At 44.3% G+C, this 15810-nt stretch overlaps 1 protein-coding gene across 6 annotated transcripts in view; it reads right to left on the bottom strand.

Annotated features, from left to right (window-relative positions):
- traf7 (TNF receptor-associated factor 7) overlaps positions 1 to 15810 on the bottom strand; it is a 107382-nt gene that overhangs the window by 32242 nt on the left and 59330 nt on the right. For 5 of the 6 annotated variants that reach the window (XM_072481595.1, XM_072481597.1, XM_072481598.1 and 2 more), the window contains 5 exons: positions 9275 to 9366; positions 7266 to 7382; positions 6517 to 6609; positions 4517 to 4550; positions 3989 to 4172 (listed from right to left, as the gene is read on the bottom strand). In XM_072481595.1, coding sequence (XP_072337696.1) covers positions 3989 to 4172; positions 4517 to 4550; positions 6517 to 6609; positions 7266 to 7382; positions 9275 to 9366 — 520 coding nt within the window. Of the gene's footprint in view, positions 1 to 3988; positions 4173 to 4516; positions 4551 to 6516; positions 6610 to 7265; positions 7383 to 7861; positions 7972 to 9274; positions 9367 to 15810 lie in introns of those variants that run through there. The other variant, XM_072481600.1, reaches the window with a different exon arrangement.

Genomic DNA, 15810 nt, shown 5'->3' with positions numbered 1-15810 from the left:
ATGCCAATTTGCACGTGGCTCGGGCAGTAATCTGGAGATTATGACCCTTGAGGACCTGCTTTTTTAATTTGAATCCTCGCTCTTTATAATCTCTAAACAGGTCCTCTTTCCAGTCATCCCTTTAAGTAACGCACCCAGTCGATCATAGCCAACTTGCACCTCATATTATCGTAGTTTCCTTTAAGAAGATTCAGGACCCTAGTTTCAGGATCAACTACATTACTCCACCTTGATGAAAAATTCTAGCATATTATGGTCATTCATTCCCAAGGGGTCACGCATGTGGTACTGGGAACAGGCTGGCAGGAGGGAAAAAGACACATAGGGCAAAAACAGGAACTACCAAATAAGGTCCTGGCTGGAATCGATATTGGTCGTCTGCCAGAACACTCAAGCCAACACAGAAACTCATTATCACTATATGGAACTTAAATAGTTATCACATTTACACAAAAGACCAGGTCATGAATATATAACTAACTTTGAGACAGAAGTGATCAGCTTTGCAGTAGGATGAATGATGAACAAAGAGGCCATCAGACTCCATAATAGGTTAATAGTTGGTCAGACAAGAGCGTTTCAGAGGACAATGGATCTTCATTGAATCGCCCTGGCTGAACAGAGGTAAACTGTTTGGTTCTATTAATGAATTTAAGTTTTGATGGGACAACAGAACTCATGACTCATGCTAGTAGAACCTGCATAAAAGAAGGAACATCGAAACACAGTCAGCGACAACCTGGGTGTCCCCAGGAACAACCATCATAGAAGAGGGTCTTGAGCTCGGAGCTCAGAGAAGGTGATATCCTCGCCGAGTGATCGTAACCTGGCCAACCTCCTTCATTAAGTGCAGGTATTACCTAGAGCTCAGCTGTGAGTCTGAGGCATATTCTGTGTGATTGATTTTGAAGACTGTAATACCCAAATAAAATAGTTACAGTAGCAAGGCTACAGCATAGCCAGCTGCGTGGAGTAGCTGCAAGAAAAGGAATCAGAGAATTGTGAATAAAATTGAGTTAACCCTAACCTGTTTTTGTCCATTGTTCGTTTCATAAGCAAGGGCACCAGGGTAAACCTTTTTAATAATAAAATGGTCGAAGTGTGTGATATTTCACCAAACAATAAGCACAACTAGATTGCCAATGATTCCATTCTCAATACACAGTACCCAGTCTAGGATGGCCTGTTCTCTAGTTGGTTCCTCAACGTACTGGTCCAGAAAACACCGAGCAGCTGGAGACTCAGACAGGGCACAGTGCAGAAATTTGTTTCTTCACAGTGTCCTGAACACCTCCTTGGTAAGGTATGCAAAGAGCCTGGACCAGGTGGGAAGCGATTGAGTGTGTGTGTGTATGCGTGTGTGTGTGTGAGTGAGAGCAAGTACCCAGAGACTGGGAGTGAGCCTGTCCTCTTCCTCCTCCCTCCCCAAAAAACTATCCACAAAGCAGGCCAGGAAAAATGGACAGCCTGAAAGGCAACCTGCTTCTCACCTCCATTTTTGTATGAATTCCGCCGAGACCAGCTTGAAGCGAGGACTGCCTGAGCCGAACGCAAGGCCAGTGATAGTTAAACCCAATCCTTAACTTGAGCCTGGTCCCCCAATCCTTCCCTAGTGACCAGAACGTGGGGCCTAGTTTGTCTCTCCATGTTTGCTTCTTAAGCAAAAAGCCAAAAAATTGGTTGGCTCTGCTGCCTGGCACATTTTAAATGGTCATTTTTATTCATTACTCTTTTTTAAATGATCAATTTATTGCTTTGACGTTATTAAACATGAATTTGAAAAAACCTGTGTCAAAACTCATCTTGTTCAAATTTTCTCATCGGCCCCTTGAGTGAGAAAAAAATTGAAATGTGACCCCCATGTGAAAAAGTTGGATAAGCCTGACGTAAAGCTTCTGACAAAAAGGCAACGGCTCAATTTAACAACTATCATTAAAAGCACAAGAGAATTTTGCACATTATTGATAAATAGCATATAAAGAGTCCCTTCATATCTATCAATGATCTCACTGAAATGTATAAAATTCTGACAGAGCTGGACAGACTGGATGCAGGGATCATGTTTCTCCTTTGTTTTTTGTTTCTGGGGGGGCCATCTAAAACAAGGGTCACCATCTCAGGATAACGGCGATTTAGGACTGAGATGGGGAGAACCTTCTTCACTCAGAGGGTGGTGAATCTCTGGAATTCTCTATCACAGAAAGCTGAGGAGGCTAAGTCATTGAATGTATTTAAGGAAAAAACCAATAGATTTCTCGAAACTAAAGCCATCATGGGGTATGGGGAGAGAGTGAAGCATGGCGTTGAGAGACAGGATCAGCCATGATCATATTGAATGGTGCAGCAGGCTCGATGAGCCGAATGGCCTACTCCTACTTTCTATGATTCTATCTCCCCTTAAACACACACTTCATAGTGTCAAACAGATATGTAAAAGCACTTTGCATCAGTTGTTAAACTATGTTGGGGTATCCCCACCCAAGATTATTAGATTAAATATGATTTCAGTGACTTCTTTGATCCACAACAACAGTATTTAACAATGACCAATTACTGCTGGAAATGGAAAGCTAGACAGTACCATTTTGAAAACTTGAGCTGAAGTGCAGGAATCTGACATTCCCTGGCAAGATTCAATCAGTCTGCTTGGGTTACAACTTTATTTTTTTGGGAAGACTTTTCCTCAAAAATCATTTGACAGGAGTAGTGAAGAATTGATTTACTGGGAGAAAAAGAGTGGAAGCAAGAAGAGAAAGGAGAAACTTGCATTTGTATAGTGCCTTTCCAGTCTTCAAAATCGCTCAAAACAGTTCACAAGGAGAATTACTTTGAAGCACTATCACTGTTGTTATATGCAAGCACAGCAGCCAGTTTGCACAAAATTAGATTCCAGAAACAAACAAGGTAATGCAAGTAGGTCTCCCTGCTCTTCCTCAAAAATCTGGCAAGAAGTCGTTCACGTTAATCGAAACTTGCATGCAGAACTTTGGTCTTAATTTGAACAAAAGCATCTTCAACAATGCAGCAAGCCGTCAGAGGTATTGCAGTGGGGTATTGTGCTGAAGCTCAGCAATGGGGTTTGATACCACAGCCATCAGACATATGAGTAGGGAATTGAGCTAACACTTGGAGAACTTTACTAAGAACCCTGTCACACAAGATCCTTCAGAGAGGATATTCTCAACTAGGTTTGAATCTACTTTGCTAGTAATTAAAAGCAGTACAGTGTAAATTCATTTTAAGCATGAATTTTAGATGAATGAAGATTCATATACACCTACAGTAAATGTTCAAACTGGTTTGGTAGGACTCAAAGTCCTTGCGCTAATTAGTCTTCATGCTCTGATTCCAAGTCTCTGCTGTTAAGTACAAAAGACATGGGAAAATTGATTACCGCTGCAGCTGGATAAGAATTACTGCCATTTTTTGCAAAGTTGCGTTCCTAGTTCCAAAATACATGCACTACCATTTTAAAGTTGAATCAATTTTAAGGTTAATTTTTTACGTGAATTAATGTCCACTGAGCAGCCAATTGATGCACATAATTACCTTCTGTTTACTAATTTATGAACAGACTGATCCTTGATGGATGACCTTTGGATTAAATACAATCTTCAACATGCACCAGAGTCAGCTTATCCAAAAAGTCCAGATAGCGGCCTTCAAGAGATATGAACAGTACTCAGGAAATGGTGACTGGCAAGCTGTTCAACTAAAGTTTGAGAAACTGCCTGCAGACCAAAGTGATGTTGCCTCCCTAGGAGGACGATTTCAAGCATTTGAAAACATTTGCTTGTTAATTGCTTGGATGAGTAAAAACCATATATGCTCCAGATCAAAGTGTTTCGATTCTGGAGGGAAACCTACCCCGTTGTAAAAAAAAATCTGCAATCACATTAATTAACGCAAATTGTAGAATTTTGCTTAAAAATGGTGTTACATCAGTGGAATCAACATATGCATCCGTTAAAGCTGAAGTATAACTTACTTTCTACCACTCAATTTAACAGTGAATGGACATCCGCATGGGTCAACATCGAAGGCCCCTGGTTTTCCATTTGAAGCTGGCCGGCAGCCGTATTTACAGTGGACAAACAACTCTCCAATCTGCTCAGCTACAGCTATGTTATTAACTACAACTGTCAGCTTTGCATTGTCAACTGGGCACTTTTCTGAGAACACAAAAAAATGTAATTAAAACCAGGCAGCAATATTCAGGGCAGAGCTGCACTGCAATGTACTTTTATTTAGATTCTGTATAACAATTCTTTTAAATTTAGGACTTCCGAACAATAAACCACTGTGACCTTTGTTAATATTCATGTGCTTGTTTTGTAGTGGTGGATACATTTAAAAGGCTTGAAACAATTTTTCTGATATGTGTTCCGTGAAATATTTTATGAGGAGTACATAAATGTTGCACTGATCACAGATCAATCCCTATAAAAGGTGTGTGATTATACTGTGAAAAATTTCATGAGGTACAATATTTTGGTACACAAAAGCAAAAACTTACCAGATGTTAAGGCGCACCTTCTACAAAATGTGTGCTATTTAAAGAAAAGAGAAACACCGGTGTTACCAAGTGCCATTTTAAAACACTGCAAGCAAGGTTAACAAGAGTTACAAGGTGTGGATTAAACTGGTTCAGACCAGCAACATGATTTGTGGACTAAAGTTGATATACTGCAAGGGTTTCCTTCCTGCCCAGAAAATACAATAAATGCCAACTCTCTGTAAACAGGGTGACCTCCTCTAACCAGGCATCCATGATTCACTCACATTACAGTAAAAGCTATGAACAGTTTGGAAAGTCGGCACAATGTGGACCTTAAACCCCAGCACTGGCTACTAGCAAGATAATTGCAAGCTTTATGACATGTAATCATCTCTCCTTCCTTACACACACAGCTGCACAGTACACTGAGCATATTTGCCAAACTTTAACAGCATGTCCAGCATCCCTACTTACTGAAGGGATTTTCCATGCTAACAAGCAAAATTCATAGCTTCCTGAGTGAGAGCTTTAACACTGCGCAGCAAACAAGGAGACCATTTTGCAAATGGTATTTCAAGGCAAACCGGAGAACTGGCAATAAAGCCATGTTGTATTTAGAAGCTGAGCACCAAATATAAATTATTGCTGAACATATAGTATACCCGAAGCAACAGATTGTTTATTATTTTGCTGAAAATGATCTTGCATTGTGAAGTAAGTTTAAGTTTATGCACACAAGTAAAAAACAACCAACCCGCCATGTGATTTTCAGCAGTGGAGGGGGCCCGCCAGTGGGATTTTCTCATCCCCCTGCACCCCTTGTCGCCGGGAAACCCTTGCATCGTTGGTGGGACCGGAATATCCCGCTGGCTTCAACAGCCGGTAAATTCCACCCTTATGTATTCCTCAAAAAGGAAAGGGACACAGTACAAACTAAGCGCACTATTTACGCACCATGGTCATTTACTGAGTTCCCACTCTCATTGAGGAAGCTCCCCTGCAAAAAGCACATATCAGAAATTCTACAGTCATTCCATATGAACTCTTGGTTATTGAGGATGTCATCAGAGAGCTAAGTCGGGAGGTTATTCCTGCCAGGCTGGCTCTTTCACAGATTTAACTCAAAAGTACCATCAATTTAAACAATGCAGCGCTTCTATTGGATGACAACACTGTGAACATTTCTCGCTCACAAAATATTACGCAGAATTTCTTCACTAGAAATTTGAAAAAACAGTTTGCTATTTTACTGCAAAAATTCAACTGAACTGCTTGGGGTTATTAATTGGAAGTGAATCAAATCTTTCAGGGTGTTGACCACACAAACAGTTCATAGGAACAGAGGACTTGGGAACAGGAGTGTTCATTTGGCCCTTCGATCTTGCTCTGCCATTCGATAAGATCATGGCTGATCTGGCTGAGGCCTCCACTCAACTTTCTTGTCTGCCCCCTCTAACCCTTGTCTATCAAAAATCTACCTAGCTCTGCCTTGACTAAGTTCAATGACCCAGTCTTCACTGCTTTCTGGGGAAAATAATTCCACAAACTAACAATCCTTAGAGAAAATATGTCTCCTTATCTCCATTTTAAAAGTAAGACCTCTTATTCCTAAACTGTCTCCTTAGTTTTAGTCTCCCCCACAAGTGGGGATATCCTCCTGGTATCCACCCTATGTAGTCACCCCAGGATCGTATATATTTTAATAAAAGCACCTCTTATTCTCCTAAACTCCCATTCGTTATAGGTCCAACCTGTTCAACATTTTTTCATTAGAAAAGCCCTTTGTCACATAGATTAGTCCAGTGAACCTTCTCTGAACTCCTGGTTATGCACTAATATATTTTTCAAATAGGGACAAAAACTTTACACAGTACTCCAGATGTGGTCTCACCAAGGTCAAGTCCAGCTGTAGTAAAACTTCCCTACTTGCATATTTCATTCCCCTTGCAGTAAATGCATTAGTGCAGTCCAAAACTGTAAAAGAACTACATAATAAAATTCAGAATTGCAATGCTTACTCCACATGTTGTGATGACAGGATCCTTGAACACACTGCAACAAAGTTGGCAACATAATTTCACTGAAGGTTGTTCAGCGAAAACCAATGGTTCCTGGAATAAACAGAGTGAATCTTAAAATGCAGTAGATCACCATACAAAATGTGGGCACTGAATATCAAACCAGAGTAACATGCTGATAATTTTTAAACTATACTTTACCTCATAGAAAGTTGCAAATTAGCTTAATTTTAGGTTTCAGACCATTTAGCTAACCACGAAGACAACATAAGCATTGTGCAGCAGCACTTGTCCTAATCACTGCAATTGTTTTGCAAAGTTTTCAATTTCATCAAATGCTATATTCTTGAAATGGTTTTAACAGATTTCAATTTCTAAATTGAATCTTACAAATAAATAGTAAAAGGACCTTAAGGCAGCTTTTGGAGAGGTCAGAAAATGCAATCTACTAATCATTTTAGAGATTTTGTTCATCGAGCACTGGAGTAAGGAGATTGTTATGCTTCTAGTTCTAGACAAAAGCCTGCAGCATTCCTATGGCAACTTGATTTTTTGCACCCCTTGACTAGATGTGGACAATTTTTTTATTTAAATCACAAAGCATAGTTACAGGAGTGCACAAAAGAAAAATGCTATGTATAGAATAATCTATTTAGGCTCATGCCCATGAACATTTTAAGCAGGACGGAGTCGTATTTTATTTTCTCGCTCTCCCACTTAACAATTCCCAAGGCGGACAATTCACACACCTGCTCATCTTCCTCTTCGTGTAGAGAAAACGTAGATCGCAGAGACATACTTGATTCTGAATGCAGAGACCGTACAGATATTGCCGAGTCTGATCGACGTGGTGTACTGATTGGAGGCTGCAAAAACACATCACTATCATTTACATTTCACATACACAAAGAGGATTTAATTTCCACTGGTGTAACACTGATCATTAGCATGTACATCATTTAAACACCATTATTTATTTTAAATACAAGTTCAATAGATAAATGGTCAATAACAAACTGAACTTTGACTAATAACACATTTAATTATGCAGTTTATATATTAAAGTACATATTGAGCTATTCTAATGAACTCAGTCCAAAGTTCTATTCCCACTAAAACATTCACCATTTAACTACACAAAGGGAGCAAAATCGACAAATTCTGTTCCACGCATCTAATCATTTTTTTAAAAATGCAGCCATAAAAATGACGACCACAAGGACTCCTATGCTAGGAATAAGCACATCAAACTCACATCAAATGGCGTGAAAGCAGTCAGCCCTTAAAGATGAGAAGTAATTGAAAATAAAATCCAGTATTATATATACTTCATAGAATAATTTACCTTGCGACTTTAGTTCAAAATGCAGTGTCTTTGCATTCTTTAAAGTTAGCAACGGCATTTGCTGGGCTAGCTACGACGCCATAACCATTGTGCAGCAGCACTTGTCCTAATCACTGCAACCCTTCTGCCAAGTTTTCTGTTCCATCAAATCTGGTGATTTCCTGCTATTCAATTAACATGAGTCGCACTTTGCTGTTTCCTGTACTGGGGGCCTAACCAAGGGCAATAAACTATGCCATCAACAGGCTTTACACAGGCAACTTCAAAAAGTTTGTATTTTGTTTCCTGAAACATTTAAATGGTTAGAAAGGTACTTCGAACAAGTGAGGCAAGTACCAGGAAAACAAATTAACAACTTCAAATCTAAACTAACTCATTCCACAACAAACTATCACATCTATCTGACCCAAGACCGAATGAGGAGCTGCAGGTTGAAAGAAAATTACAGCAGGTTCTTTATTTTTAAAAACTGGTGAGTTGTAGGGTCCGTTCTTATGCAGGTATGCTGCTCTCATTAGTAGGCGCTCCATGAATACTGAATGCAGCAATCCAACAACAGCAATTGTGCCAATTAGTGACACAAACTGTAAATAATTCCAACAAAGGACTGGCAATAACTCCAATTTTTCTCCATTTCATTGAAAATATTTAGATACGGAGCAACCATTTACTATGGTGAAGAAAGTGGAAATTGGCCAAAATTCTCTGTTCCACTGAACATTTCTGTCAGCAGTATCCTTCAGAGCAACCGCTTGCTCCACTGTACTAACAAGCAGCTAAGTCCTATTCTATGAATCTGCAACACAATTTTAAAATGATTGAAAGTGAAAGCAGATGATTCTTGATATATCTGATATTTATAATGTCGTGTCGTTCAAAATTCACAAGAATCCAGTCATCATCACACTGTGTTAACAAACAAAGTGTATATGTTCAAATTTTTTAAAGCGTAAGGTGCGGGGATTGTGGGGGAATATTGAAAGACTTTTGAGGAAAGATTAAGGGATCAGGAAGGGTGTGGTCTGATTAGAGAAAGACAACATGGGTTCAGAAGGGGCACGAACATAGAGGATTGAGTTGTCAGGAAAAAAAGGGGCTGGTTTAGCACACTGGGCTAAACAGCTGACTTGTAATGCAGAACAAGGCAGCAACGCGGGTTCAATTCCCATACCGGCCTCCCCGAACAGACGGCGGAATGTGGCGATTAGGGGCTTTCCACAGTAACTTCATTGAAGCCTACTTGCGACAATAAGTGATTATTATTATTATTAACTTGTGTTCTCTGGGTTATTACTCACTGGAGAAGAGGGAGAACATCAGAAGAGATTTGGTACAGACACAGGATTGGAGGACAAGGTAAGACAATTCAATATTAAGGATGACAAATGAAACTAGAAGCTGTAAATTACATACCATTGCATCGTCCTCATCCCTTGGTGAATAGGCCAGTGCGCTAGAGGATGATGGAGTCCTCCGATGCTGCTTGAAGGTATTTGTCCCATCAGCTGTGTACCAACAGAACAAAATGAGCCCTCTTTCGTTTTAAAATGGTGTAACCCTGGCACCTCATTATTCTATACACATGAATGTCCTTTTATTGTCTTTCCCCACAGAAGGAAATTTTAATAATTTAAATGCATCATTATTTGGCCAAGCCTTGTGTTATTTATCTGTTAGAAATCAATCAAATAGCCAGGAAAAAGAGAAATCTAGCATTTCAGTTGGCAGTGGCTGAATAGCGATTAATTTTTACCAGTTACTGTGACTAGTGCTGACCAAATCTCTGTGCAAGTCAACTTGTGAATATTTATTTCCACAGCCCATCTCCAGGTCACTTTTGAAGTCCCACTCCCAGGTTGAGACACCTGTTCAAGCTCCTGACCTTTATGTTGCTACCCACACTCTCCCCAGCTCCACTGCTGTAGAAAGTGGGACAAAGCAGATCTGTTACCACAGCAAAAGGGAGAAAGAGAGAAAAAAATGAAGGAATGAGAGCGAGAAAGAGAGGAGTGAGAGAGAGAAAATAAAGGTGAGGACAGAGAGATAAATGGAAAGGATGAGAAACAAATGAAGGGAGGCGTGGGAGAAAAACACACCAGAGGTGGAAGCTACAGGAGTGGAGGAGATAAAAAAAAGTGGAGAGAAATGTGCCAGGAAGGAAAGAGAAAAGGAAACAGGTGGCGATAAAGGTGTCAAAACTAAAGTGGGAGAAAAGCAACCAGAAATGGAGAGATTGAGCAACATTTTTTAAAAAATATATGTATTTATTAAAGTTTTTAACACAATTTTTCTCCCTTACAAACAATAACCCCCCCCCCGTAACAAAAAAAGAGAAATCGCGCGGAGCGAGATATATACATGGCAAAATAGTATATTTACATAGCTTTGTACACTGGCTCTCTCCTGTACGTGCCAGTTTCCCCGACTCTTCATGTTATCTCTTGTTCATCCACCCCCCCTCTCCCCCCCACCCCCAGGCAGCTCCCCCCCACCCCCCCCTCCCAGGTTGCTGTTGCTGCTGACCGACCTTCCTCTAACACTCCGCGAGATAGTCTAGGAACGGTTGCCACCGCCTGTAGAACCCCTGCGCAGACCCTCTCAAGGCGAACTTGATCCTCTCCAACTTTATGAACCCAGCCATATTGTTTATCCAGGCCTCCACGCTGGGGGGCTTACCCTCCTTCCACATTAGCAAGATCCTTCGCCGGGCTGCTAGGGACGCAAAGGCCAGAATACCGGCCTCTTTCGCCTCCTGCACTCCCGGTTCGTCCACTACTCCGAATATTGCTAGCCCCCAGCTTGGCTTGACCCGGACTTTCACCACCTGAGATATTGCTCCCGCCACTCCTCTACAGAACCCCTCCAGTGCCGGGCATGACCAAAACTTATGGACATGGTTCGCCGGGCTCCCTGAGCACCTTCCACATCTGTCCTCTACCCCAAAGAACCTGCTCGACCTCGCCCCCGTCAAGTGAGCTCTGTGAACCACCTTAAATTGTATCAGGCTGAGCCTGGCACACGAGGAGGAGGAATTAACCCTACCCAGGGCATCAGCCCACAGACCTTCCTCGATCTCCTCCCCCAGCTCGTCCTCCCATTTACCCTTCAACTCTTCCACCAGCGCTTCCCCCTCTTCTTTCATCTCCTGGTGTATTGCCGACACCTTGCCCTCCCCGATTCATGCACCCGGGATCACCCAGTGTTGAATTTCTTGTGCCGGGAGCAACGGGAATTCCCTCACCTGTCGCCTCACAAAAGCCCTCACCTGCATATATCTAAAGGCTCAAACTTCTCCTCCAGTGCCCCTAGGCTCGCAAACGTTCCGTCAATGAACAGGTCCCCCATTCTTCTGATCCCCGCCCGATGCCAGCTCTGGAACCCCCCATCCATCTTCCCCGGGACAAACCGATGGTTACCCCTGATCGGGGACCACACCGATGCTCCCATTGCACCCCTGTGCCATCTCCACTGGCCCCAGATCCTTAGCGTTGCCGCCACCAAGGGCGCGTGGGAGACTTTGTCGGCGAGAGCGGCAGCGGTGCTGTCACCAACGCCCCCAGGCTCGTTCCTTTGCAGGACGCCATCTCCATCCTCTTCCATGCCGCTCCCTCTCCCTCCATAACCCACTTGCGGATCATCGACACATTTGCTGCCCAGTAGTAGCTCCCTAGGTTTGGCAGCGCCAACCCTCCTCGGTTCCTACTGCGTTCATGGAACCCTCTCCCTACCCTCGGGGTCTTATTCGCCCACACAAACCCCATAATACTCCTGCCTACTCTCTTAAAAAAGGCCTTAGTGATCACGATGGGAAGGCACTGAAACACAAACAAAAACCTCGGAAGGACCACCATTTTGACCGATTGCACTCTACCCGCCAGCGAGAGCGGTAACATGTCCCATCTTTTAAAATCCTCCTCCATTTGCTCCACCAACCTTGTCAGATTCAGTTTATGTAGGGCCCCCCAACTCCTGGCTATCTGGATCCCCAGATACCAAAAGCTCCCCTCCGCCCTCCTCAGCGGTAGGTCCCCTATCCCTCTTTCTTGGTCCCCTGCCTGTAATACAAAGAGCTCACTCTTCCCTACCTTGAGCTTATAGCCCGAAAACTCCCCAAACTCCCTTAGAGTCTGCATGACCTCCACCATCCCCTCCATTGGATCCGCCACGTACAGCAACAGGTCATCCGCATATAGTGACATCCGATGCTCTTCTCCCGCTCGGACCACCCTCCTCCATTTATTAGACTCCCTCAATGACATGGCCAATGGTTCGATCGCCAATGCAAACAACAGGGGATTGAACAACATTTTATGTACTTTCTATTGCCTTAGCTAGAGGAGCGAGGAGATGGCTGACGAGAGATTTTTTTGGTCTGACTCTCGTTCTTTTTCTCTTCTCACAGCCTAGAAAGGTTTGAGGGCCATGAAACCAGATAGCTTTGTTCTAATCTAGGAGATCTCCAGTGTACTTGCTATTATTTTATTGGTGGTCTTGTCTGGGGCTTTGGTATAAATATAACATATTTGCTATGTATGGATTGAAGTTTAGGAACCTGAAATTTAGGAAGTGAAAAAGTTGCACGATTTATGATGGGTCAATCATAGCAAAATGTTGTATCTCTCTCCTTTCCCATGTGTGTGTGGTGCAGCTGGCCAGGGACTCGCACAGAATACAAACACAACAGGCTGGATTCTCCGATTTTCAGGCTATGTCTTGACTCCGGTGTGGGAACGGGTGGCGTTTAAGACCGAAAAATCGGCGCCCAACCGGCCACCGATCCTCCATTTGGAGGGGGGCTAGCAGGCAGGCAGCATAGAGCACCCGGCTCTAGCTGCTGATACGACCGAGAATTGCCGGGTCTGTGGCCACACATGCGCACAGCGGCATCGTGCAGCGGACGCGCCGTGCAACATGGCGCCGGCTGTGCATGGACCCAGCCTGCCAAATAGTGACCCCCCTATTTGGCCCGGCTCGCGACCACCAGACCAGCTCCCAACAGTGCCCCCAGCCCCTGGCAAAGCCCCCCCCCCCCCCCCGGCGGATCGGCTCTCCCCCAACTGTAGCGGCACTGGGCTGAGTCCGCAGCTGCCACGCCGAGTTCCCGACAAAAACTAGCATGAGAGACCCACGGCGTCGGGAACTCGGCCTGTCGGGGGCGGAGCATCGGGGGGAGGGCCTCAGGTAACGTCCTGAAGACGTCGATATGGTGTACTCCTAGAGTACGCCACTTTGGAGGGGGTGGAGCATTTCGAAAGCGGCACCGTCCCCGATTGCGTTGCAAACGTGGATTCTCCGGCCGATCACCAAAAGTGATTTCAGCGTCGGAGAATCCCGCCCAACACGCAGTCTTATATTGTGCTTGTTCATCAACTGAAACAGTATTCTAGATAGTAGCAGGTGGAGGCCGACAAGGCAGCCCACCAAGGAGCGCCCAGACCACATCCAAAGAGGAAGTACTGGAAGAAATGTCACTGTGCTAAACAGGATCCTCCAACAGAATAGAGACACACACCTTGTTGGGCCACAGCTCTAGGTTAGGCTCGGGGTCCTCTCTGGAGAACATCTCATTGATCCCCACAGTAATCGGAGGCTGGGACAGGTCTGTGATATTCAGAGGGCTGCTGGAGAACAGTCGCCCATTCTGTCTCAGTCAGATGATGAGCCTCTGTGAGCAGCTGCCAACTGAATGCTGGTGATATAACAACAGGCAGTGGGAACATCAGGCGGAGATTTGACAGTCACTCAGGAGACTAGAGCAAATGATGGGGATGTCATTCTACGTTCTGTCTGATGTCTTAGCTCCGACAGGCGAGCACCTTGAGGACACTATGGAAGGGTTGGTAATCACCGCTGAGACCTTGCCGGATTTGTGTTCGGCCCTGAACTCCATGGTCACATTCCTGGTGGGCACCATCATGATGTGGGCAACAGGGGGCCGACACACCTTGACCTCGTTCCAGGTGCACCATCTCAAGGAGTCAGGGCCCTCAGACGCCAACAGGGAGGATGAGTGTCAACCAAACACCCCTGGGCCTCCTCTTAGCGCCTTCCCCAGTGTGCAGCCATTCACAGACCCCCTCTCCCTGTGATCCCAACCACTCCAACTGTTCAGACCGAGGAGGGTGCATCTGTCCCCACACCGCGGGGCTGCCAGATAACGTCTACCACCATTATCGCAGTCAAGTATCAGTCTGCAGGCTGCCTCCACCTCTGCTACGGATGTCGGGGCTGCACCCAGGGGTACTAGTAGGATCAGGAAAGTTAAGAAATGTTCATGTTACTTTTGGGTCACATGTATGCTATTACTGTAAAGATTACACTTCATGGTTATTTGAATGTCTTGATCAACTGAAGGCATTGTGAATTTGTACATTGGAATCCTCTTATATTGAGGTTTTGCTGTCCTCCCACTCAAGGATAGTGTTCCATTGTGAGATGAGCATTCATATGAAGCGTGTCACTTGTAATAGTCTCCGCACCTTTTTTTTTTTTTTTTTTTTTTTTTTTTCCACTAAATGTTATCTGTATTGAGGAACATTTATTAATTATATAATACTAGCATCTCCAACATTACATATTTTTTTTTTTTTAAATAATATTTTATTGAAAATTTTTGGTCAACCAACACAGTACATTGTGCATCCTTTACACAACATTATAACAATACAGATAATAATGACCTTTTTTATTTAAACAAGAACAAAAGAAAACAACAACAAATAAATAAATATTAAATAACAAAAATAAAAAAAACTAGCCCTAATTGGCAACTGCCTTGTCTCAGGCCACACCCCCCCCCCCCCCACCCCCCACCCCCCACCCCCCACCCCCCAAGTTCTGGGCTGCTGCTGCTGCCTTCTTTGTTCTCCCCTATCTATCTTTCCGCAAGATATTCGACGAACGGTTGCCACCGCCTTGTAAACCCTTGAGCCGACCCCCTTAGGACGAACTTAATCCGCTCTAACTTTATGAACCCCGCCATATCATTTATCCAGGTCTCCACCCCCGGGGGCTTGGCTTCTTTCCACATTAGCAATATTCTGCGCCGGGCTACTAGGGACGCAAAGGCCAAAACTTCGGCCTCTTTCGCCTCCTGCACTCCCGGCTCTTGTGCAACCCCAAATATAGCCAACCCCCAGCTTGGTTCGACCCGGACTCCTACTACTTTCGAAAGCACCTTTGTCACCCCCATCCAAAACCCCTGTAGTGCCGGACATGACCAAAACATATGGGTATGATTCGCTGGGCTTCTCGAGCACCTCGCACACCTATCCTCCACCCCAAAAAATTTACTGAGCCGTGCTCCAGTCATATGTGCCCTGTGTAATACCTTAAACTGAATCAGGCTTAGCCTGGCGCACGAGGACGACGAGTTTACCCTGTTTAGGGCATCTGCCCACATCCCCTCCTCAATCTCCTCCCCTAGCTCTTCTTCCCATTTCCCTTTTAGTTCGTCCATCATAGTCTCCCCTTCGTCTCTCATTTCCCTATATATATCCGACACCTTACCGTCCCCCACCCATTTCTTTGAGATGACTCTGTCCTGCACCTCTTGTGTCGGGAGCTGCGGGAATTCCCTCACCTGCTGCCTCGCAAAAGCCCTCAATTGCATGTACCTGAATGCATTCCCTTGGGGCAACCCATATTTCTCGGTCAGCGCTCCCAGACTCGCAAACTTCCCATCCACAAATAGATCTTTCAATTGCGTTATACCTGCTCTTTGCCACATTCCATATCCCCCATCCATTCCCCCCGGGGCAAACCTATGGTTGTTTCTTATCGGGGACCCCCCCAGTACTCCGATCTTTCCCCTATGTCGTCTCCACTGTCCCCAAATCTTCAGTGTAGCTACCACCACCGGACTCGTGGTATAGTTCCTTGGTGAGAACGGCAATGGGGCTGTCACCATAGCCTGCAGGCTGGTCCCCCTACAGGACGCCCTCTCTAAT

The sequence above is a fragment of the Scyliorhinus torazame genome, chromosome 17 (assembly GCF_047496885.1).
Source record: "Scyliorhinus torazame isolate Kashiwa2021f chromosome 17, sScyTor2.1, whole genome shotgun sequence".
NCBI lineage: Eukaryota > Metazoa > Chordata > Chondrichthyes > Carcharhiniformes > Scyliorhinidae > Scyliorhinus > Scyliorhinus torazame.
This window is presented reverse-complemented; position numbering and strand designations above follow the sequence as displayed.